The 26,060-nt window shown below is 40.4% G+C and overlaps 1 protein-coding gene across 1 annotated transcript; it reads left to right on the top strand.

Annotated features, from left to right (window-relative positions):
• Nucleotides 1-2,912: 2,912 nt before the first annotated feature.
• On the top strand, nucleotides 2,913-25,429 carry LOC306744093 (cyclic AMP-dependent transcription factor ATF-7-like; the record flags this gene model as incomplete). The annotated part of the gene is given in 14 exon segments (XM_079226672.1): nucleotides 2,913-3,041; nucleotides 3,134-3,238; nucleotides 13,397-13,468; nucleotides 16,625-16,721; nucleotides 16,954-17,063; nucleotides 17,492-17,656; nucleotides 17,750-17,898; nucleotides 19,405-19,498; nucleotides 19,605-19,724; nucleotides 21,003-21,221; nucleotides 21,224-21,244; nucleotides 21,448-21,636; nucleotides 22,093-22,198; nucleotides 22,394-25,429. Coding segments are annotated over 14 exon segments (1,803 nt in total). The 3' UTR covers nucleotides 22,621-25,429.
• Nucleotides 25,430-26,060: the final 631 nt, after the last annotated feature.

Genomic DNA, 26,060 nt, shown 5'->3' with positions numbered 1-26,060 from the left:
GGAGACTTTTGACAGCAGGTATCCAGATTGTTTTGTGCTTTTAGGGTGAGTTTTCTTTACTTTTCTTAATTTTTGAAAAACAGATTGACTTAGAATTTGAAGTTTGACTCACTGTATGTACTGCTTTTTAATTTATTTTAATTCTGATGCACAACGCTTTTCTCCCAATCTTGGTAGGCTGGTTTCCCCAAAGTTGTGTGAAATCGCATTGGCAAAATAAAATCACACATGACATTTATAAACTGTCAGATGTCAGCTGAGCGAAAATACTTGATGCATTGACTTTGGGTTTAGTAATGCAGTAAAATGAGTAAGCAATCACTGGGGCTGTTTCTTTTTCATTAATGAGTATGAGCAGCTAGTGATTTAGTATAATTAAATAAATGCACTAACTTGTTTTTCAAAAGAATCTTATGATTAAAGTGAAATAATTTTAGAATATGGTTGATGTTAACAGGCTTGCAAATACCTACAGCAATCCCCCTCCCCCTCCATATGTTTGGGTTATTTTCTATTAATTCGGGTTGGGGTGGCAAAAGGAAATATAGTAATGGATCAAGCAAGTGTTTGAGACACAATCCTAGAACTGTATGACATGTCACCAAAAATAAATTATTTTGATTTGGCTTTCCAGTGTCTTACTTCTTTCTGCTGTCTGTGCTTTGGCCGTACACATCAACGGTTGAATGGGTTATAGAGTTTCATACCAATTAATCAGCAGGGAAGTCTGTCAAAAGTATTTAAAGGCATTTGTTTTACAGATCCAGGCCTTATGGCTTTAAAGATGTCTTCAGCCCACTACTTCGCCCCCTTTTTAGTTTTGCTGTCTTCCGTGAAACAAACAGGACCTGTTAAAGTACAGTATCAGGATTCAAATGGTCCGTTCCAAACATGTTTGAGAAATGTCTCAGCTCAATTATTGTACGTCTGAGGCCATGCTTATGTATTGCAAGAAAACAATGACAGTGAGACCTACCGGACTCCTGCAGAAAAGAGAGTAATCAAGCTAAATGTAGCCTTGCAACTAAAATTTGACAACCAGTTGGTTGTCAGTTTTATATACCAGATCATATTATATACATTTTTATTACAATTTCCTAAAGCCCATGGTAATATCAAACTGCTTCGTATGTCTAACAAACTACCCCAGTCCATAAGATATTGAGTTTATTCTAATGTGAGACAATATCAGGCAGGGAGTATAACATGTTTTGTTTTCCTTCAACAGTTTATCAAAGAACCAACCAATAAAGACAAATTAATAAATCCATTAATAGTTTAGCTCCATTTTGATCTGCTCCAATTCTTCAAATCCTACCATGTCAAAACCAGGATGCAGATGCATAATGAAGGCCTGGATCTTGAATGTTGGGGAAATAGTGCTGAAACAATTGACATAAAATGTATCTGAACATATTTTATAATCAAGTTATCAAAATATTTGTGGGAAGTAAAACGACGTTCAATTGGGCCAAATGATGCTCTTTAAAAGAATGAGCTTCTCTCTAAAACTATAAATAATAGTCTGTTGGTGGCTTGTTGGTTTGGTTGCTCACCAGGGAACAAACCAACCAGGGGCCACCTGAGGTGCCAGTCTTCAGTGTTTAATGAACTACTTGTTGGACTGTACCTTAACATGGTCATGAGCCGCAGACACTCGCAGCATGCCCGTGGAGGCCTATTTTGGGAAAGGAAGTACTTTTGGAAGCCGTGCCTTCCTGTCAGTCGTCGTAAAACCTGGTGTTCAAAGAAAACACCAAGTTGTGTGAAGTTCTGGCCGACTGTTGGCCCAGTCCCCCGTTAACACGTGTGACGCATGTAAATGTTCCGATGCGAGGGTCCCGGGACAGAGAATGTCGCGTGTTGTACAGATTGTAACGTTTAAGATTTGTGATTTGGGACTCTACAAAATAAACGGAAATGAATAAAGGGGACGCGCTCCAGTCGGAGGGCGTGGCCGCGAGCGCTGACGCTGTGTGTTTGGGTCGAACCGAGCAGCAAACGTCTATTCGGTAACCGGTCAGACCTTCAAACTGAGGACCAGGAACGGTACGTTGCGTCGTTGGCCTCGTTTATTTGTCGATGGTTCGTTGAAAGCGCGTTCACAAGTGTTTTCAGTGAATGTCACTCGATGTTTTCGCCTCCCCAGTGTCGATGATTCCTTGACGCTAGCTTTAGCTCGTTAGCTCGCTAGCTAGCAGACGTTAGCTAGCCAGCTAGCGCGGCTCTAGCTGCCGGTGGAAATGTTTCCGAGGGGATTTGTTTACTCTAAAACAGAACCTTTAGCGGCTCTTGTGATTTGCAAGATTAAAGTCATCTGCTATTTGTTAGATTTACCGTTTGGTGTAAAACGTGCGTCGCTGTTGTTATATTGTTATATTTCGTTATGGAGCCTGTTCTCGTCGAGTGAACTCACGTCATCTGTTTACGTGTAATGATAGTTACTTATGGAAAGAACGGTCAAAATTGTGTCAATCTATCAAATGTGTTCATTTTGTTTTTAAAGTAATCATTCATGATTGTCATCATGCATACAATGTTTTTAATCTTAATATCAATTTGACTTTTTTTTGTTTTTAAAGGTTGTATTAATAACAAACTCCCAAATATAACGGGATATCGCTGGACCCACCTATATACAATATAACTCGTCTTAGCAGACCTACTTATGTAGTTTACTGTCAATGTACTTTTACATGAAATGATCTACAGTTTGCACGTATCTCCATCAGGGAAAGCCATTGGCCAAGAAATAAATAAATGGATAAAAGTGCATTTTTGTAATGTGTAGTTATTGTTTTCCTTGGTTACGGCCCAGGTGTCTTCAAACTTTTAACCCCAACTTCTTGAAAAATGTGTTTCAGTGTGCCTGGTTGTCGCCCCGGCCTGGGTGCCATGGTCCTCAGTTACACATGAGCTCTACTATGTGGTACATCATGCAAAGCATTCAAAGTAAATATTCCTTGTCCGAGCGGCTCATCCGCACCATCGCAGCCATTCGCTCATTCCCACACGACAATGTGGAGGATCTCATTCGTAAGGTGGGCCTCATCTTCTCGTCCAACTTCAAATTAATAATATCTTTTAGTGTCATCAGTTATATTGACATAATTTACCTCCTGTGTGCCCTCAGGGAGCTGATGTGAACCGGATGCATGGCACACTTAAGCCCCTGCACTGTGCCTGTATGGTCGCTGATGTTGACTGTGTAGAGCTGCTGTTGGAGAAGGGCGCAGAGGTATGACATGGATGACTCTTAGACACTGACTCATTCCCCAGAGCATATTACAGATTTTTTTTTTTTAAATGAATGTACTACTTTCCAGACAGCCACTGTATGATATGAAAGGTAACTTGCAAAGAGTTCAACCTTGCTTGTGATGGGTAATCCATCACATGGAACAAAGATACAGGTCTGAGCAGGAGCCTATTTTTTATAACTAACCCGTTGGTGTGTTCAAGAATGTGTTGACATTTGAAATAGATTAGTGGGTTGCTGAAAAGCATTGATGCACAAATATAAAACGGCTAGAAAGATAAACGGTAAACAAACATGGAACTGACGTAGTGAGATAATTACGATTTAGTTGTTTTTGACTATAAGTTTGCCGTTTGACCACCAACTCTCTAGTGTTAGATTCTTCCACTCAGCACTTAGACACACAACATTTTTAGAATTTAGTTTCATACTGTGCTCTTATGAACTGAAACAAGTGGCAGTGGAACATTTTATTTCATAAAACCTAATATTCAATATGACAAAAAATGTTTTGTTACTTGCCCCTAGCCGGGCCAAGCCTTACAATTCTAGTTGGATTTATCCAGGCATAGAGTTGTCTATTTTAAAATATTTGCCTCCACATAAATCCACAGGAGGTTTGGTTTGTGATGCTCATTGCATTGAAAAATCATTTTTTTTTAAATGTGACAACAGAGTGTAAAGCAACATGTCTCTTCAGAAACACTGTCCCTGTTACTTTAGACCGTCACAGGCAATAGTTTTCATTGGGATTATTTGGTAACAAGCAGTTCCAGAATATTGTTTGTACTTTGGGTGAACCAAACTTCTAACTGTAGGGCTCTGTTTTTGTGGTGCTGCAAGCAGAGCTGCAACAGTTTGGTGTTTTCTTGACCTTGAAATTCTCTTCTCCCGTCTGTGTTATTTTGGTGCCCAACTACCACACCCTCTGATCTATATTCCACTTCAGCCAGCCATTTGCACTGTCTGCCGCTACACATACTTGGACCAAAATGTCAAGTGCACAGTTCATGCGCCTAAGACATACCGCTTTGTGCTTGCACACTTTAAACATGGCTCAAAGTTTTGTTAACCACTTAGCGGAACATTGCTCTTTTCATTACATTTCCTTATCAGGTGAATGCTTTGGATGGATATAACCGAACAGCACTGCACTATGCAGCAGAAAAGGATGAGAGCTGCGTGGAGCTGCTGTTGGAGTATGGAGCCCAGCCAGATGCCCTGGATGGCAACAAGGACACGCCACTTCACTGGGCCTCCTTCAAAGATAACCCGGAGTGTGTGAGGGCCCTGCTGGAGAGCGGCGCCTGTCCCAATGCCAGGGACTACAACAATGACACGCCTTTAAGCTGGGCAGCAATGAAGGGCAACCTGGACAGTGTCAAAGTGCTATTAGACTACGGAGCTCAGGTCCATGTGACCAACCTGAAGGGCCAGACCCCTATCTCCCGACTGGTTGCCCTGTTGGCCCGGGGCCTGGGTACTGAACAGGAGGAGGAGTGCTTAGCGCTGCTGTGCCGGGCAGCAGGGCGGTTTGAGATCCGTCGGGCTGATGGCACCCTTCCCAGGGAGCTGAGTAAGGATCCCCAGCTGCTGGCGAGGCTGACCAACATGGTGGCTCAGGCTCCCACGCTTCGCTCTCTGGCACGTTGTGCTGTTCGTCAGAGTCTTGGAGTCCAGTTCCTCCCCACTGCTGTAAAAGAGCTTCCTTTACCAGAGACGATCAAAGACTATTTACTGCTGAGAGACTGAGGTGATGAAACCATTTGGGAGCTCTTAGACCTCACTAGCTGATAATTGGACATTTATTAGCAAGTAAGTGTCTCCATTGAATTAAAGGATATTGTTGGACAGTGGCCCTCATTTATCATTATTGGTAGCTCTGTGTCCAATAGCTCTGGTCCTGCCTGTTAAGTCTCTTCACAGCCCACACTGCAGGCAGTACAGCAAGAAACTGTAACATCAGGGTTGTTGGCCTTCATCATAGAAATTGACCTACATGACGCTTGTGTCAATCCAGCTGTTCACAAAAAGCGTCTTTGACATTTTAAGTAGTTTTTTTTTTTTTTTTTTTGTAATGCAAAATGTACAATATGTATGTTACATTTTGATGCTTAAATATAATGTTATTATGGTTTGTCACAGAGCATGAGGAAAATCATACATGTTGAGTTTGGTGGTAAAATTGGTCTCTCCTCATTGTATGATTTAGATTTAAATGTATAATAGGTTAATGAATAGCTCTAATGTCTCATGATGCAGGCTGTCCAGTAATTCTGTCAGAGGATGCAGTTTCTGAATTAGATCTCTGGAACAAATTGTATTTGATGTATGATAGTTGGAGTGGCCATCTTTCTCTCTGATGTCCCCGTGCAATCATTTTTGCAGTACCAAGAAAAAATTAAAGAAGGAAAAATACACTTTAACCAGAACAGAAAATATTGTGCCAGAATGGAGCAGTTTTATTTGTTATGTAGACACAATGAAATGTTGCAGAATATTGTCATTGGTTTCATAGAATGTGCCAGGCACAATAATCTTGCCTTCATCTAGCCCTCTGAAAAGGTTCCAGTGTTGATACAAGTTATGTCAACATGCCTGCTCATATATATATATATTAGTGTGTGTGTGTATGATTTACCATTTATTTTAATGAAGGCTGTCGTTGCCAGGAAGGAAAGTTCCTGGCAACGTTATTATCTTTTCTTTTTTACAATGGATCTTTTCAGTCTTAAATTGGTCTTTCAATGGTGCTCCCAGGACTAAACTTTTGCTGCATATGTTTAAAAAGTACTTTTCATTTTACATTAAATGTTTAAATGCAGAAACATGAAATGGTGTGATTACTATGTTTTTGTCCTTGAAAGATGCACTAAATAAGCTTGCAAAAATGTGTTTGTTTGTTATGCCATCCGTCTGAATTCTGACCATTTCTGTGGTTAGTTTTGTTTTCTTCTTCTGCCACCCCAACAGTAACATCTTGTGTACACCTGCAAAAGTTGACACTTAACATGGCAAACATGCATTTCAACTGACACTTCCATCTTTTTCTTGACATATACAAACATACAACATACCCACCCCACCCACCCCTCCCACTGGTACACCCACTTTTTCTTTTTCAATGAAAGTAAATGCCTTTATATTCTATTTTCTTCTTTCCATTGTTCTTTACAAAATAATAAAACTCATGAAGTTGTTTAAACGGACACCGATAACGCATTTAACAAATCATGATTAAACACTGCTCCGATGGCTCGGCCGTAGTATGAAACACTGCTGTGTCGGTTTCATATTATTGTCTCTAATCAGATTGAGGTTTCATTTGCATAGGCTTTTTTATAGCAGAAGTTTTGACTGCAGCCGGTGTTACTAAAGACTTGAACAATGGCTCCATTATATTCAAGCGTCCCAATAAGTGAGCAACAGTGTGACAGTGAACCAGCATGCACAAACAGCAGGCCCCTGAAACCAAACTTAAATGCTATTCAGCATCATGAATTTAGCCATTGACCCCTGTGGTTCTCCGGCATCTTTTAATAAACTGCCACTTAGTCTATAGAATACCAAACCAGGGCTCAACACTCAAGAGCTTTGGAAATTAAAAGCTTCCATACACCTGTGAGGAACATAAAGGCAAGGTTTAATTTACCCATATTTAAAATGCACAAGTAACATACAACATTATCTGCTAGGTCAAACATATACAAAAGCATGGTTATTAATATGGTGAAGAACAGGCTGGGTTATGTCAAACTGCGACTTCTTGTTCGTGATTAGGGTGGAATACAGCTGGAATCACTTAGTGCCTGTACGTATAATAATAGTAATAATAATAATAACAATAACAATAATAACAGCTTACTACACTCATTTGTCTAAATCACTGTCTTTACATTGAGGGCCAGAGGAGTTAAAATATGAGAAACCACATCCATTTACACTCAGGACTGCTGGAGCTGTTTCTAAGATATTCTACTACTTGGACCCTCAAGAGTTTATGCCTCAACAGGGCAGTGAATGACGGCTGAACAGGAATCCAGATTTATTTTGACACTGTTACAACTGTATTTGCTTTGTAAAAACTGGTGACTTTGCAAAACATTATGATGGTCAAGAAGTAGCTCACTATGTTTTACCTTAATACAGAAGTGAACCTGAGCGTATTCAGTTCTCAAATCATCCACTAGGGGTCTCTCTAGCCTCGTGTATGTATCAACTCACATTTATTGTCGTATAAAACGTCTCTGAATGAGTTGTTTTGTGTGATTTGCAATTTGGAGGAAAATTGTGATGTTACGTAGCACTTGCTGGAGATTACCTCGGATGACTCGTTATGCATTTTTTCAAACATATAAGAGCTGATTTGCAACAGTCTCAAGTTCAACCATTGCAGTATATCTTATTATTTATATTTTGGCCTACACCATGCTGCCTTTTCATGGCCACAATCAGGATGTCCACTTCCAAGGAGAGAGAATAGGGAGAGAATATCAGGAAGGAAACCACAGTAAGAGAGGGAAATACATTTGCATACAATAGTTTGAACTATTTGCTTTCATCGTATGAGTTGTGACACATTATAACAGTAATCAAAACAAAGATGTTATTAAATATGGGAACAAATCAAGTTCAATTTTACATACATAATACCACTAGTCATCCTTCGTGTACAGCAGCACTCCACATACCTGGGGCTGACTTGGAAATAATTTAAATCAAGTCAATTAAATATCACAACATCTCTAATTAGCCTCAAGAGCCGCTTAATTTGAAAAAAAACACCACACACCCTACCTATTCTATGGGAGGGGGGGTATAAAGACAAATACACTGTATCATTACCTGTTTTTTAGTCTTAAGTTACATTGTTATACTATTATTAAAATGTATCAAAGGGCCTTACGATAGAGAGCGAATACCACTATTTCATTAATTGTAATATAGCATGAAATTTGTTATTTTGTATTCTATAGTGGATTTTTAAGTCAGTTTAGTTTAGTCCTCAACATGTATATACTGTTCTGGCTCCTTGATGTATAACAGTAGTTTTTGCTTTGTGTACATAAGAGTTAACAAACTAAGATGAGCTTCCAATTCAGTATATATATATATATATATATATATATATATATATATATATATATATATATATATATATATATATATATATATATATATATATATAATTCAGTACATATTTTACACCCCCTCCCCCCCCAACACACACACACACACACACCCCCACACCCCCGTGTATACATGTGAATTAAGTCCAATCTACGGGAGACTGGTCTGAAAAGCACAAGCTTCTCCTCTCAACGTTTGGATTCATTTCTCAACATATGGCGACGAGAACTGAGACGAGTTCTCGCGATAACTTGATGTCGAGGGGAGTGTCAAATTCCAAGAGAGAGGAGAGGAGAGGGGAGCCACAGCGAGGGGCGCAAGGGTGAGTTTGTAAACACTTTATTACCCTTTAAATTCCCCACAGATGTGTCGACTACACTAAACTACGACAAAGTAGCGTTTGTCGCGTCAGTTTATGTGTTTGTTATGACCAAAACTACCCGCATATTTAATTGTCCCAACTGTTGTGGCAGCTCCAGCGTTTCATTCTGTCTCGCGTTTTGCACTCAAGTGTCAGTCCCGCTAACTTCAACTCAACTGCGAGCTTTTTATGTTTTTGTGAAATCGACTGTTAACGTCGTAAAAATGCCGTTCAAGCCCAGTTCCCCGCGGATGTGACTAAAGAGTGCCGCTGCGTGCCCGTTGTCATCGCTGAGGCCGGTCGTAAAGCTGTTATTACACCTTGTGAACGCGCGTTCGGCCTGTTGTGAACGTTAGCCGCTCCAGCTAGCCGTGAGGGTTTCGTGGAGACGGAAAGTTGACTTCGGGGTTTCCGACCAATGAGATTCAACGAGCCAGTGTTATTGACGGGGTCCTAAGCGGCGCACACGTTAGCTCCCGTTGACTGACGCGCGTGTAGCCAGTTGCTGAGGAGAAAAGGCGGTCTTGTTACGGGAAAAGGCAGGGCTAAGAGCCCGTATGTCGCCACACGGTAATGACGGCTGAAAAAAGGCAAACTTTTTTTCAGGCCAGTCGGCGTTTTATGGAAGAAGGAACTAAAGTTGTTTTTAAACTTTTGGATTTCTGTTTGACACTGCTCTCTTTTTTCGTGGCTGCAACAATACGACACCACGTCTGTTTTTTGGCGGTAGAATATGCGGTGATGATAATCTGGGTCCGGGCAAGAAGAGAAACTAAAGAAGTCGAAGTCTCTTAGTAATAATGATATCCATAGTATCGCAATTCGAGCTGTTGAACGCCCCAGGATCCGCATCCCCATGCATGTCAACACCTTCATTAGGAATGTAGGTCATGTTTTTGGCAGAGTTGTGCCTCATTCCATCAAATAGAGTTACACCAGAGAAAACTGCAGCCTGTTTTTGTCCAACCAAGCATCTTGACCCACTCTGAGTAATTATATAAGTTTGAATTTGTATGCAACGGAAATGTTCTTTGCTGCAACATGATCACTTTATTGCACATATGGTGAATATATTTAATGTTTTAAAATGTATGTTGAGCATGTAATGCATTTATGTAATTTGTGCCTTTGGCTGAGATGCCATTGTCCATTTGTATTGTTGGTTTGTTAATTCAGTATTAGATGTACAAAGTTATAGAGGATTAAGCATAAAAGATGTAGTGAAATGAATGTTTGCACCAGAGGCAGAGCAGGCTTGAGACACCAGCCATCAAGTGACACAGTCTTTTTCTTTTGAATTAGAGCCAAAACCTCTCTGCGAGTGTTTATAAAAGTTGCAGACCAGAAATAGTTTCAGCACAGTTTTTCAAATGTAATTTTAGAAAACAGCTCTGGCTGGATCCATCGTGTATTTTCCTACATTGTCTGCTTGCTCGGCATGGATTTAGCTTTAAAGCCTTGTTAGTTATGCAGACAAAGATATAGAATTTCATTTGTTCCATTTACCAAATATCGGGTTCACTTTGCTTACATAAATACATATTGGCTGTTGCACACATCAAGCTACAGCCTAGATATCCCCTGTCACTCATAGCCTACATTTACAGGACCTCACATGTGATCCAGAAAATATCCTTGATCCTTCAATAGATCAATCACTGACTGACTTTTGCTATTTCACAATTTCACTCTCTTCCTCCCCCTCCTTTACGTTTTTTCTTTCTTTTTGTGGGGTCTCCCCTACCCTCTGGCAATTCAAGCCTCAGATTCCAGAGTTATGGCTGCAGTGCGAGCTATTAATACGGTTTGTTTAGTCAGTTTCCTAGCAGGCTGCATCAAACACTAGATGGCTGTGGCTGATTATAGCTGCGACTCATACCCCTACACCTGCTGAGTCGGAGAAATCCAAGTTAACGGTGGGACTTTGGCAGCAGCTCAATGAGAGGGACAGGAATTAGGGCACGTTGACTGCTTGCATGTCACCTTGGATGAAATGAGGCAAAATAGGTGAGCTTGATATCCATGCCTGTAATGAATATCAATGATGTCCATCACTAATGTAATAGCAGACTGATTTATTGTCTCTCACAGAGTTGAAGTCGGCATGAAGCAGAGCTTTACTGGGTGTAGTAAAACTTTACACTGTCAACTGATTAATTGCCTTCAGAGTTTATTCTCAGTGAGACACTACTGACAGTCAAAGTAGTAAATTACCAGCAAATTCTATTCTGTATAAATTTACGTGAAGGATTACAGAGAGTTTTTAAAAGTTTCATTCAAGATAGATGGACTTACCACGAAGCCAAGCAATAGATGCTAAAGAAAAGATTAAACGCATCTGTTTTAATCAGGTTAAGATATTGGTTGGGGCAGCTATGAAAACAAATGGTATTTTCCACCCGTCATCTGAAATATACGGTGGACTTCCCACAAAATCAAATTCTACTTTCTGCGTTGGTGCCAGACAGCCAAGTTAATGTCTAGCATGTCGTTAGTAAGATGTAAACTCTGAAATCTGTTCCCACTCCTCACGCCAGATGTGTCCATTTCCCCACACAGTCCACACCCTCGGTATAACGAGCTAGACGGAGTATCTCGTTTGCAGACACATCTCTATCCAAATAGACTCAGTGGATTGGGAACACTTTGTGAGGGCCCTGGCACCGACCTGTTGCCTTTCTCCAGAGCATGGGAGGTCTGGAAGAAATCAGACTTCTCTTCTTTATCGGCCATCTGATCTGCACAGAGAGGTACAGGGCATTTGCTTGCAAACACGATGCATACCCCTTCCCTCCATGAAGACATAGAAGTAAGAGACACAACGGTTAGGCCTGTTACTGGTCTGGCATCATGGGAGAGCGGTGTATTTCAGCGCAAGGCTTCAGTAATCATGTGTTGGCTCAGGGGCAGCTGTCCTCGGCAAAAGGGAGAAATAGAGGGAGGAAGGAGGAAAATATACTGACTTCAACACTGGGAAAACTTTCAGACATTTATGCCTCGCCAACATAATGAATAATCTGTCCCACTCAATAATGTGAGGCTGCATGCTCAATCCGTGTAGTCGGTACAACAGAGGTTAATGTGGTCTGTAACTCAGTTATATTACAGTACCAAACATGTTAAACTGACTTTGCTTTCCAGTTTGTGCAATAGCTGTACATATGAAATGTGATAATGCATCGACAGATTTAATCAATGAACATGATTAAACAGAGTCAGAACAACCCAGAAGTTCAGCGGCTGTCGTATCGTCATAGTCAAAGACATCTAAGATGTAAATCTTGAAGGGGTAATATTCGATTATTTAGGTAGAACACCATCCTGCTCATCAGCACATGAATGTGTTTTAGCTTTATGAGTATTGCAGTAGTCAGTGGCCTTTGTTTATTGAAAGGTTTCTCCGTGTATACATATAAAAGTGCAATGCATGTTGGTAGTTGCTTCACTGTCAGTGGGACAGCGTTGTGTAATAGCTGCCAGAAGTCCCGTTGGGCCGGTTCAGAGTGCTAACACATTAATGTCTCTTGTCCATCGCCATTACCACCTTCAATTCCCTGTTTTAAATGGAATGGCCAAGTTAGTTTTCTAAACTTCACAGTTTGTCTTCACATGGCGTGTTGTTCATGGTGGTTTGGTGAAGTTGGGGCTTGAAGGGAGGGGTGTGTGTGGAGTTATTCTCCACTGTATTGACAGCTGATAGAAGCAGTAATCCTCCCACAGCTTTATTTTATGTCACTTCAGCTTCAGACACAACAGGAGGAGAAACCAAACATAAGCATGTGCATATTTAACCTTTTGACATTAGCATTACTCAGGGAGAGATGGATGTGGTCTTTGGTTTGTAGTCCTGTGAAAAGCGTTGGAAGTGCATTCAAATGCCTAATAATGTGAACCTACTTTCCATGTTGGATATGCATCAATATACTATTTATAAAATGATATAACTCATTATATTATTTGAAGTTAAGTAATAGTAAATCATGGCAATAGTTTAAAGGTTGGCTGGACTGAACACAAATACCTCTCTATTAATAATACTCCACTAATAATGTTTGCTCTTCATCAGTAACTTGCATCTCAATACAGGAAATGCTTATATTTAATAAGCAAAACAAGTACAAGTGAGGTACACTGTCAGGTCATTGTTAATGTACCCATTTGAATATATGTGTGCTGTGGATTCACGTGAGAGTTCACAGAAAGTGGATAGACAGATGACTGAAACAGAGAGAAACAGCAGAGTCACAAGAAGATTGAATGAAGGGTGCAAACGGTTGGGAGGTGCTAGAGAGGTGAGGAGAGGGCGTGGTGATATGGAGAAGGAGGGATTGGAAGTGAGGGAAAAAGAGACAGAAAGAGAGGGAGAGGTCTTTGTGTAAACGGTAGCTGTCGTTCTCTCGTGTAAGCAGCTTCTCATTCGCCAACCAGAAGCCCCCTGTGTGAAGGAAGTATCACCAGGGAAACTTCGTCTCGTTGCCTCTGTGCATGTTTTCCTCCTTGCCAGGGTTATTTTTAAATAGCATTCAGCTTCCTGCTCAGACTAAAGACTACAAGCCACAGCATCCCTGTTTGGTTATTTTCAGGATTTGCCACTTCACGAATCAAGAAAAGCAGCAGCAATGTTCTCCTCTTCTCCTCTCCCACAGTTACATTGCAAGCTCTTTGCAAAAATGGGGGACGACCGACCTTTTGTGTGCTATGCTTCTGGCTGTGGACAGGTAAGTCGTATCCCTCCTTTTCCTGGCTTTCAGGCGTGTGCATGTATGTGGTGGTGTGGGAGTACTCTCCAGCAGCTGACTAACTAATCATAATAATTTAATATGTTGTACTTCTTATAGGAAAACAGAAAAGATAGAGTACTTGAAAAGGCACTTGATTTACAGAGAATAAACTGTCACATATACGATAAGAGAACTTAAAAACCCTGAAAAGACTTCAAATAACTTTGAACTAGCATGCTGTCTTGTGAGACAATGCTGCCTCCTTCAACCATGACTCACTGGAAGCTCCAGTGAGTAATCAGTTATTGTTTCAACCTGTCACTGTTGACTGTTGACGCCGGCAGACACAGGTTTGAGCCACGGCAGTGACTCAGCTGAGTGCCAATAGTGCTCTCACATGCCAGTAACGTGGTGCATTTTTAGAGCTTGGCCTTATATCACAGCAATTTTTTAAAAAGTGTGTTCTAGGACTCATGATTATTCAATACAGGAAACATGTCTCATGTTGTGCTGAATTAGCTGTCTGATCCTGTATTTAGTTGGGTGTGATATCCTCAGCGCTAGGGATGGATTATCTCCTGAGGTTGGGAGGAAGAAAGTGTTTTATGTGGTTAAGACACATTTGTGATTCATAAGTCGTCTTCCATTCTCCGATTTGATTTGACAATTGATCTGTTGCACATGGGATTTGCAGTTTAAACAACAGGCATGTAAAGCAGCTAAACATGTGTGTGTTGGATGAATAAATTATGATTTGTTTGGTTATTTTCATCTCAGAACATTATGGACACCTAGGGACCCATTCCCCGAATGTTTTTTATTTCCTCGACATGTTTATGTGATGTAAATGCTCTGCATTTTTCATTTGTAGATATCATTATTAATTTAGTTGTCAGTTTAAAACAACATAATCACATAGGAGCTTTTCAAGGCAAAGTGACGTTGATGACAGTGCAGGTCTCCAGCTGTGGCATAGATGTCATGGCGGTCTTGTTGGCAAACAGTTGCTTGTTTACAGAGAGCAACATTGTCATTCATTTGGAGTCATGTTTCTGTCCATGTGGCACATGCACATCTAATATTCACTTCTTTTTTTCGCAAACTGTGTGTGTCTGCAGTTTGGTGCTGGGCAGGTAGCGCACACTTTGTTTTGCTGAGAAAAGCAGCATACTGCAGCTTAAATCAGGGTTGACGGCAGCAATGGGACTGAACCAACCAGTGACCCATTTCACAAAACAATACACGCAATACACGCCAGAGCCCCAGACAAACGTTTTCACTGGTAGCACCGGTGCAACCAACTTTCTCACTTTTGACACACCAGCACATGGTTGGGCTGCCTCCTTTTTTGGTACAGCTTGGTATTAATCAATGACCTTTGCCTACAATACACATCGTAGCTTCCCCCTTGTACCACAACATCAGGTTCTGCGGTAGCCATTATGGTTGAAAGTGGCATTTAAAAATAAATTGCTTCCTAGAGTTCTACATCTCTCGCTCTCTCTCTCTCTCTCTCTCTCTCTCTCTCTCTCTCTCTCTCTCTCTCTCTCTCTCTCTCTCTCTCTCTCTCTCATAATCATTATGCACTGACATAAACAACAGAGAATTTTAACTTGCACAGTTTGCAGCATGAAGCCCTGGTCAAACATACATTTGGATCCATGGGTAACGTAAATATATTGATTAGTGCAGCTTTAAATATTGTCTAGGCACAAGCTACAACAAGAAATTGACCTGAATGAAAAACAAACTGAATGTCTAAATTGGAAGAAGAGCAATCTGTTTAGAGAAATAGCAAATGACTATCAAATTGACCAGGCATTTGATTGAAAATGTTTTGTAGGTGACAGTTTTCAATCCCTTTGGTTTGTGCCAAAACAAGTATTGAGGTTCAATACCCAGTCTCACACATTCTACCAGCTTAAGTATCATTATACAAATTGTTATGTCGCTGAGACACGTGCTGCATTTATTTTGTTATCATTTTTGATGGTATTTATTTGTGCCTTATGTTCAAATGCTGTTTTACTCCTGCCCTTTACAAGCAACAGTTGTCTACCAGGAAAGTCTGAATCATGCCCATAATAGAACACGGATAATTGGCTCCTGGCTTTGCTCAAGGTTTTCCTTTTACCAAGTCAACAACAACAACAATAACAACAGCCCCCCATTTTATAATATGATACCCACCATCTACTTTGTGGGTAGGGGAAATCCCAACTGCCAGTATCTCATGCAGGGAGATTAGTTGGAGATAGTTTCCTCTGCAAGATCCAGCTGCCTTGTTCAGAGGAAAGAGACAAATGAGACATGTAGTTGTATTGGTGATGCACCCTAGTTGGGCTAAAAATAAGCCCTCTGACACTTGACTGTGTTTCCACTTCACTCTCTCACATATGAACTCGCAACTGCAACGCAAATCCCAAAATAGGCTGCAGCGAATGGTGAATAGGCTGGTACCAGAGCTAAGATTATTCCTCCTACGTCTCTGACTGATTCACCTCGCCACTTCTCCAAAGAAGAAGTGCCGCATCTCAGACGATGGCTGTGGGGGCTTCTCTTCAGAAGGTCCCATTTGTCCATGTGCCAGACCTCCTGCAGCTTCCACAGTGGATACCTGACAGGAAATAGAACAGAGGCTAACATCGAGCTTCATTGATTTTGTAACACACTAGTTTGACAACAATGTTTTCTCTTCTGTAAGAACAGCGTACACTTGCATTTGTAGCATCTGTTGTGATATGTGTGAGCTTATTTTCTTTTGCTATTTTTGTCATGCCACTGGTTTTCAGACCTCATCAATTTGTAGACTATTTCAACCATTGGTCTTGCCCTTAATTTGAATGCTTTTAAAATCAATTATTTGTCATCATTTCTAGATAATTTTGAGGTACAGATGTTTGAGCTCATGGGCCCAGGCAGCTAGAATGCGCCCAGACAGTGCTCTTTATGGTTTCTCACAAAGTGTATGCAATGGGGGCTGCATGTGTTGGTCTGTATCTCCAAGAGATTATCTGACTAGGATTATTGCAATTATGGAATATGGTATCTGGGTTAATGGGCTATTTCCTCAATTGACCAAAACAAGTAGACAATTACCCGTAGGCTACTTCATATAATGTACTTATCTTTCCTCGTTTCTTCTTGTTCCAGAGGTTTACCAATGAGGACCACTTGGCTGTACACAAACACAAGCATGAGATGACATTGAAATTTGGACCAGCCAGGACTGACTCTGTTATTATTGCAGGTACTGTTTCCCTTCCAAACAAATCCACAGCATTACCCTTCCTCTTTGTTAAATATCCCCTCCCTGGCTGTTTATCAATAGCGTACCTCCAGATCAGTGTGTCCCAACACTATTGGCACAATCTCAAGAAAAGCAGCTCCAAAGACACATTTATGACATGGGTTTCTATATTTAAGGCTGAGTGTGAAAGCGATACTTTGAATAATTATCTGTATTCGTTCCCTTTTGCCAGACCAGACACCTACTCCCACCCGCTTCTTAAAGAACTGCGAGGAGGTTGGTCTGTTCAATGAGCTGGCCAGCTCCTTCGAAGAAGAAGATGAAAAGAGAGCAAAGAACTCTGTAAGAAAGGCTTGGGGTTTATGATTCTGCCAATGTTTTCATCTGTGTTTGAATATGTGTTACAGCCTTTATGTATTATTATTAACAGAAACCAATGGAATCTCCAAAAAGACTCCCACATTGTGAAAAATAACTTTCTACTTCCTTCTTTTTCACCTCAAGTGTTGAAGTGAAAAATTATTGCTTTCATAAATCCCTGCTTTGTGCGTTTATCAGTATAATCTAAACTGTTGCATTGACTTCTTTTAGATGATATAATTTAAATGGATCAATGTGTTTTTTTGCACAAAATAGTATTAATTGATTTTGTGGTTGTTTGGTTTGTGTGCTACCAGCTTACTTTTCCGATGTAAAGTAGTCTGTTATCTTTGATAAATCATGTAAACTAACACTCTTTATCTCTCTCTCACTTTCTCTATCCTCCTCAGCTCCCTGCTCCCAACGCTGTGGCTGTGGACATGAGTATGCAGACAGCAGCAGACGTGAAGGTGAAAGAAGAGGAACCTGTAGAGGTTGACTCCTCCTCGGCACCAAGCAGCCCTGACTCTTACTCTGACGATTCAGACAACTACAAGCTTCTGGTTAAAGGAAAGGTAGGACAGAATGGGAGGAGGGGGGATTACATGAGTGTATAGAGACGAGGGTGGATCCTAAACGGTGTACTCACCTCACTGCTTTTCTCCAAGGACACCCCACCCAGGAGTTCAGCCCCCACCCCGACTATTGTGCGTCCAGGTTCCCTCCAACTACACTTGGGCTTTGATGCCCTTCAGCCCACCATGCCGTCACCCACCTCTGTCATCACACAGACACCACCTTCCAATCGAACTCTGGGGTGAGTAAAGACTTCTAATAACTACTTTAAACCTGATTTGCCTTAGGTAGCTTTAAAGTTCTTACTTTTTTTTTTTCTAATGTTCCATTAAAATCAGTATCTTCCCTATCATAAGAAAGCTCTTTAAATTATCACCCATCATTTAAACTCCTTCGGTGCATGGCAAAGAAACTCTCACTGTCATTGGCTAAAATACCTCTTTATTCCAGAAATCTCCACTAAGGGATAACCCCAAAATCTCTCAACCGATTGCAAATGAAAAATAAAAAAACGTGGGTTAATAATGGCATAAAACATTGGATGATTTATTTGGCAAAGATAACTTCTTGGATTTTTTGTAGTTAAAATATAATCTACCAAATCATTATTTATTTAGATATTTTCAGATTAGACACTGGGTCGGCCCCAGCTCTGCAGGCTTTCCATATATTTCACCAAAATCTCTGTTTGAAAGCAATAGCTTCATGAACACTTGCTTGTACACTACAAAGGGTCTGACATCTTGTATTTATATTATTCTAAACAGTATCTTGCCGATTGATAAATCGTAAATTGGATCTTGAATGCAAATATGCTAATAACCATTGGTGTAATATCCTTGAAATGTGTCATGCTGTGGTAATCTTAGCTAAACACAGACAAATACAATCTAACTAAACTCTTATCTAGAACAATTACAAACAATACATCATTAGAATAACTTCTGATTTGATAGACAAGGATTTAATGTGGACCATAATAGAAAATACTTAATATTACTCCCGGCAATAGCTGTGAAAAAAGTGTGTTCTAGTGGTCAAATGAATTAACATCCTATAGTGCAGCTAATAACATATTGTATAGTGTGAGAAGGAAACCAGCAACATATTTAAAAAACAAGGGGCTCTTTTCTGGCCTTACATCATCATTAAACCACCTTGGTAGGTTAGTTGTTTGGGATTTTGTCTTCCTGTGTATTGTCTACTTAATATTGTCGTAATTTATCAACATAGAACATTAGAACCTCACACCTGATTGGATTTTGTTTTCTTAGCAATTTTTGGGTTTGTGTGTGGGGGTGTAGGGGGTACTTTGTTTTCCTGTTTGTCTTTCTTTGTAATCGTTTTTGGAAATGCCTATTTTGGTTCAGTAAAACACCTTACTGAAAACACATACACTACATGTGTAGTCCACATTTCCCATATTCTCTATAACACTATGTTGAAGCTCAACTATATTGTGAGTGAACCCTTCAAACCTAGAATGCCATCATGTTTTTTGTGGCTGCACACTTTTATACATTTCCTCATCATTAATCAGACATATGTTGTATCGGGAAAAAATTGTGTTTTTGACTGAGATTGGATTTACACTTCATCTTCGACGAGTATTTTATGTATGTAAGTGCGGATTTTATGAGGTTGGAGTGGATATATTTTCCCCAAATGGTGATTGTTGCTTTGTTATAAAATTGTTATTTCTACAAGTATAACTGAACTTCCTGCTCCCGCCTGTCCACCTGTCTAGTTCGCCAACCAGCCACTACCCCATGATGATGCTTCCTTCTGGTCAGGCAGTGCCTGTGTTCCCTGGTCCAGGACAGATGCCCTCTGTCATAAATGTAAGGCAGACTAACAGTCTAAATATGTTGAAAATCAATTTTATAACTAAGAAGTTGGTTCATGCTGTGAAAACGTGTGTATTTGTGCATCTTATCTGGTTTCCAGCTGGTCCGACCCATGAGCATGGTACCCAACATTCCTGGAATCCCCGGTCCTCCTCTGGGAGGCAGCAGCAGCGGCTCTAACTCCCCTTCTGGCTACAGCATCCACTCAGAGGCCAAGATGGTCAGCACTAGATTAGCTCTCTATTTTTATTTCTTTATCTGTTCTTTTTGTCTCCACCTTCACCCTCCAGCCTTCCTCTGCACTGACTAAGTTTGTTCATCATATGACTTTTTACTGCAGTTACGTGTTTATTAAACCCTTAAGGCATACCAAACCAACATCAAAGAACTAGTGGTGATGAAGGCTGACTGTTGCGTCGCCTCACGTGGCCTGTTTCTTGGCCAATAAGTAGCACTTGAACACACCGCAAAGACTACAGCAGAGAACTGGATACAGCTCTGGAGTTTTATGTATAAAATAACCTTCCAATGATCTTCCAACCATCTTCCTCATCCATGGGCACACAGAGTAAACACACTAGCGTTTCCTTTAACGTTGCCTCCTAGTCTCGGTCTCACATGAATGAAAGAAGGAAAATAACTCTAGATTCAGTGTTAAGTGCTTTTTACCTTAAGGACATAATTATTTAAATAAGGGCTATTCAAGTGATTGTACTGAGAAGTTGATTAACCAAAAAATAATAATACTCTGATTCAGATGTCTCTTCGAAAGTTTAGGTCCATGGGAAAAAGTATTTTTGGTCCAATGGGATCACGTGACGGACCGTGAAATTGTGATTTTTGAATTAAGAGTTGAACTTGAAAGCTTGAAAATGTCAATGGAACTGTGTGACGCTGTCAAGGTCATCATGGGCAGGCACACACATCTGCAGAATTATAGCTAATTTGTACATTCATGATCCCCAAGAGAAGTCACGTATTTCTTGAGGCAAAGGGCAGTAAAACCGGGTGCTTATTTTATTATGTTATTAAAACATCTGAGATCTTGCGGAAAACAGGTGTATTGCATGTGAAATGTGTAATAACTGCTGAATATAACAGAACAAACATTTGTCATGAGAAATAAATCAGCTTGCATCTCGAGGTGCATCTGGTGTTATCAATAACTTACTTCAGGCTGTATTGATGATTAGTAACTAATGTTTCGTTAAAGTTGTTGTTGCTGATACTATACATGAGTTGATGGATTAAAGAGAGTCAATTTAGGACAGTCTAGGTGGATTGGGTTTGCAAATATGCTGCAGTGTTTAAATATTAACATAAAATAGACATACACATTTGTGCTATTGAATCTGACTTTCTGTGTTCTTGCTTTCTTTGTCTTTTTCAATGATTAAAGCTGTTAGCGATAAAGCTGTTAGAGTTAATACTGTTGGTTTGGGCTGTGTATTCTAGTGTGCTTGTTATTGATTTTGGTCATGCCATTGTTTTCCTGTAGCGTCTGAAGGCTGCACTGTCGCAGCAGAGCCCATCAGGATACCATATGGGGGCGATGGCCATGGGCGGCAGCCCCATGATACCTCAGAGGGCCGAGCAGAGCCAGCTGCTGGTCCAACATCCAGATGCTCCGTCACCTGCACAACCTCAGGTACACTGTGTTGTATATAGTCAAGGACCTGACTGTAATGTGACTTTCAGGTCCAATAACTATGTTACTAAAATTTGGAAAATCCACCAAAAGTAACTGAGCTAAATCTTGTTTGATGTATGGCACATCACAAAGAAAATTGGGCTGTACTTATTGTAGTGAGATGAAAATGTAATCGGCTCTGACTAAAATAATGAAACTATGACTCAAACTTCCCTTTTCTTTCTTGTCTTTCTTCCGCTCCCCTCCCCTGTCTCTTTGTTTCCTTATTGCCCTGACCCGGTTCTCCCTCTAGGTATCTCCAGCACAGCCTACAGGTGGGCGGCGGCGGCGGACGGCAGAAGATGACCCAGATGAACGAAGGCAGCGGTTCCTTGAGAGGAATCGGGCCGCTGCATCGCGCTGCAGACAGAAACGCAAACATTGGGTCAGCTCTCTAGAGAAGAAGGCTGAGGAGCTCTGCAACATGAACGTCTCGCTGTCGGTGAGTGGGCTGGGAAGAAATGTGGCCTGTGGGAGGCCTGTGTTAGTTTGTTCATCGTCAGTCACTGTGCACAGTTCACAAGCTCTCTTGTTGTGGAAGTTTGTGAGATGTTTACATCAGTTTCACATTTATATGAATTTACAGAATTTTAAACCGTGGGACCGTATTTTACAACTTGTTTCACATATTTGTTTTATCCGGTGGTTGCAGGTTATTTTTTACACTGCATGACCATTTCTCCGTTGCCAGCTGTACTGTCGGGGAAACCAGACTCTTTACCCCTTTAGAGCTGAAAAACATTAAATATCCATTAGGGGGAAAAAAGTTTAGTCTCTGTGTTTTTAATTATATGATTTTTTTCTTTTGGGTCAACTGTAAGTCTAAAACAGTTGACCCAATTCATATGAATTTTCTATGAACTATTGTGTTGTAAGTCCTTATTTTCTTATCCCTTAGAATGAAGTTTCTTTGTTACGGAACGAGGTGGCTCATTTAAAGCAGCTGCTGCTAGCCCACAAGGACTGTCCTGTGACCAACCTACAGAAGAGGACTGCCTACTTAGGTGAACCCTTTTAAATCAATGCCATATTCTTCCTATGGTAGCCTCTTATGTTTATTTTCTCACTCATAATTATTCAGGACAGAATTCTTAAACGGTGCACTGGGGTTACTGTTAAGAATGGTTATAAGTGAAATGCTTTTGCCAGTTTAAGTATAAATCTGTACTTGTGTCGTCTTCTTTTCTGTGTAGCCGTAGAAGAGAGTATGAAAGACACCTCAGAGCCTACAGGCTCCCCTGCCCCGGTGATCCAGCACAGCTCTTTGGCACACAGCCCCTCTGCAGGGCACAACGGCCTGAGCTCAAGGGCAGCAGCTGAAGCCATGGCTATGTCTGTTCTGGCAGGAATGGGCCAGCAGCAGAGGGCTGAGAGCGGACCCTCTCACATTATCATGGCTGCACAGTCTCAATCTGCTGCCAGATGATGAGCGATGCCACCACCGCCCAGACTTGGCTCACGATGATCACCCAGGGATAAAAAAGAGCAGCGGACCCCCCTCCTAACTTTCCCCCAACATAGAAGTCAAAATGTCTCATCTTCCCCATCACCCTTCGCTGTGCTCCTCCGCTCTCTCTGACCCTCTTGTGGAGTCATCAAGCTGTGGCCTGAAGCTCAGCAGCAGCCTTCTGAGAATGGACTGAGACTTTTGAGAGAGCTTCCTGTTCACTTTGCCATAGACTACAGGGGCTGGACTCCAACCTCCCATCCTCGTTTCCCACTCTGTGCTTCCCCGCTCATCTCTCCTCACTGGACTGTAGGACTGCATCGCTCTGAGTGTATGCCGCCATGAACTTCCCATGTGGACACGTGCACAGCTTCTAACACACTAGGTGTTTTGCATAAACATTCTCGATCAAATCAGATACCAAACAACACACAGGACTTTACACTGTTTTCAGCAGGGATTTGTGCCTTGTGCTCCTCGACTTGTTAGCCATGCACACACTCACCCACACATGCCATCACAGCATACATCCCTGAACATCCTTGGCTCCAAAATGCAGTAGTTGTCTAGACTTCAGTGACTCGGATCTCAAATACTCACTCAAACCTTTTGTAAATGGTTCCACCGTTTTTAGGTACCGTCTCAACATGGACCTAAAAACCTTACCTCAATTACTCCCCTTTTATGATAAAATGAATAAACTGTGTGTGTGATAAGCTCTGTGCGTATATATTTATGTACATCACAACATAGCAGTTTGCCTACTCCTTAACTGATGCGTTAATAGCTGGATTGTTAGCATGTGACTATTAGGGTGTTATGTTCTTGACACAGCTATGTGCAGCTATATACTTTTTTGTTATTAATTGGCACATTGTCCCAGATTAGTTCACAGAACCAAAATCCATTGGATTGACTTTGTATTATCTTAAATTAGTTTGTTTGAGCAACAGTTTTTTTCTGACCTGAAGGGAATTCAACCTCTCCCCTCCTCCTTACTTTCCTCTAACAGACAGTTTAGCTGTTTCTTGGTTTGTAAGTGGATGCCTTTTTCATTTTATATGAAACTATTCTAGTGACTGTGTTTCTCTGTGTGGGCCCTGGACTTACTGTACCTGTTATTTTCACACTTCTCAGGATGGTTGCACATCCTTGCTGCTCGTTGGAAGTGCGATGAACCCAGTCACCCTGCTCTTTACCAAACCTAAACTAAGCCATACTGACCACAAATCAGATCTCTGACTCCAAAGACCATCTTGTACTTGTTCTGGGGACAGGAAGTAAATATCCTTACTGTTATTTTGTGACTCAGAGGTCATAGTGACAACATCTACAGTATATCCCTGCTTGTTACTTGCACTTACACTCAGTCTCACATACAGTGTCTGATGATTTTGCCTTAAGATCACATTGGTGCCTCCGATAACTCAAAAAACACGCAGATTTGCTCTATGGGAAAAACAATGGAGCCTGAGAAAAATGTATTTGTATCAATTTGTCAATTTCATCAAATAAAAATCTTATCGATTTTCGAGATTCCTCAAAGCCTTTAAAATGAACGGTTAATTAAACCATTAGTCTCTTTTCAGTGACATAAAATGATCCCATACTTGCCTGTCATCTGGTGGAGAGACACAGCAAAGACATCTTCCCTGGAAGAAGCTTTGAGGGAGAAAAACGTTCAGATGTCTTTTGACTGTTAATGAATGGCTCCAGTTCTTTATAAATCCCACCAAGATATTTTACCAAGATATCAGTATATTTTTTCATGAACACCAAAACAAGCCGTTTGCTTTCCTTGTTTTTCTCCCAGTATGTCTTTTTCTTTTCACTTATCTGATAGGATCATATATTTGCCAGATGTGATATTTCAAAAACAAGATATCTGTCCATTAACACAATGGCATGTCTTTATGCACTAAAATAATGCAAGTTCATTGTTGCTTTGTATTTCTGTTCTGTTCATTTAAAGTTTTTGCAGTTCTCTTGGTCTTTTTCAGGGGTATCAGATCCTTTTTTTTGTTTTTTATCATGTTTCTCCCATCTGTACTGTATTCATTAATGGGAATGTGCCCGGCAACTTTAAAACCTTTCACCTTTGACTGAAACCTTTGTCCTACAGTCCCATGGGAGACCCCGACATTTTGTTGTACTTCAGAGCTGGCACTATATTTGCCTGGCAGTCCCTTATAGACGATTGTTCATATGAAATGAAAAGTCAAACTATATTTAGCTTTCATGTAATTCATGTCCTTGGCACCTTTTCTGTCATTTTTTTGGTTTTCTTGTGTTGTGTGCTATTTTCAGCACTATACAACCCTTTGTCATAACGCTTCTGATTGTAATGATGAATATAGAAACTAATTTCTTTAACACAGAGATTTATTTTTTGTTTGTTTGGTTTTCTACAGAAAAATATCATTAGTCCTCTTTCAAAAAGTGATTTTGTTATATCTGTAAAGATGAATTTGGACGTGTCTTTTGACTGCCCTTCTAACTTATTTTTTAATTGGTCAACTAACAATGGTCATAACAGTCTTTTGGCATATTAATGTTACCTAGAATTGTTGTGAAAAGAGCAATTTAATGAAAAATACAAAAAGTGAAAGTTGAATAGTATATGAATGGTTTTCCACACTCCCACTGTTGGACTGATAATTTCACAAAAATTGTCCTTGTACTGTACATATCTGTACTATATGAATATATTTACTTTTCCATGCATGTCCAAGTGGAATACTATGAACACTTACAGTGCTGCAGTTTTAATTAAAGAAACTACATACATAAAGAACATTTACAAGGTTTTGTTTGTTTGTTTGTTGTCAGTTTAGATTCACAACAGCAAAAATATGTTATCTCTAAATTTGCTGTCATCTAAAACTGGAGGAATGCAGTTTTTGGTTAAAGAATGAATATGAAATAATGTACTGTATGTTGGGACACTGTAGTGTCTGCTTTGTTAATAATTGTCTACCCAGTGTTCATGACTTTCATGAATATATCGTTACTTATGAGAGAGGAGCAAAATAACTAATTCCTTCACTTCAATATTTGTTGTAGTTTTATAGTAAACTCTAAAATTCTTAATCTTTCTTTGAAGCATTTGAAGATACAGAGGTCATGTCCTCCATGTAGCAGCCTGGGGTTGTATTCTACAATTAAAAACATACACCTCATCATATAGACTGATTCTAGGTTTTTTGTTTTTACACTCAAAGTGCTTAAATTTGGCAACTTCTTGACCAAAACAGAAATAGATCAAACGATACAGTATCTACTTTAAAGGTCCAATAGAGTAATAACATAGTTCGCCTCAGGCCTAAGTGTTGTATAAATACTGTGAAAGTATTGAAACACTCCATCCATGGAGAAATGCTTACTGTCCGTATTCAGATTCAGGATTTACGTACGGTTGT

This window comes from Taurulus bubalis (assembly GCF_910589615.1).
Source record: "Taurulus bubalis genome assembly, chromosome: 11".
Classification (NCBI taxonomy): domain Eukaryota; kingdom Metazoa; phylum Chordata; class Actinopteri; order Perciformes; family Cottidae; genus Taurulus; species Taurulus bubalis.
Note: the sequence above shows the minus strand (reverse complement) of the source record. Positions and strands in the feature narration are given on the sequence as shown.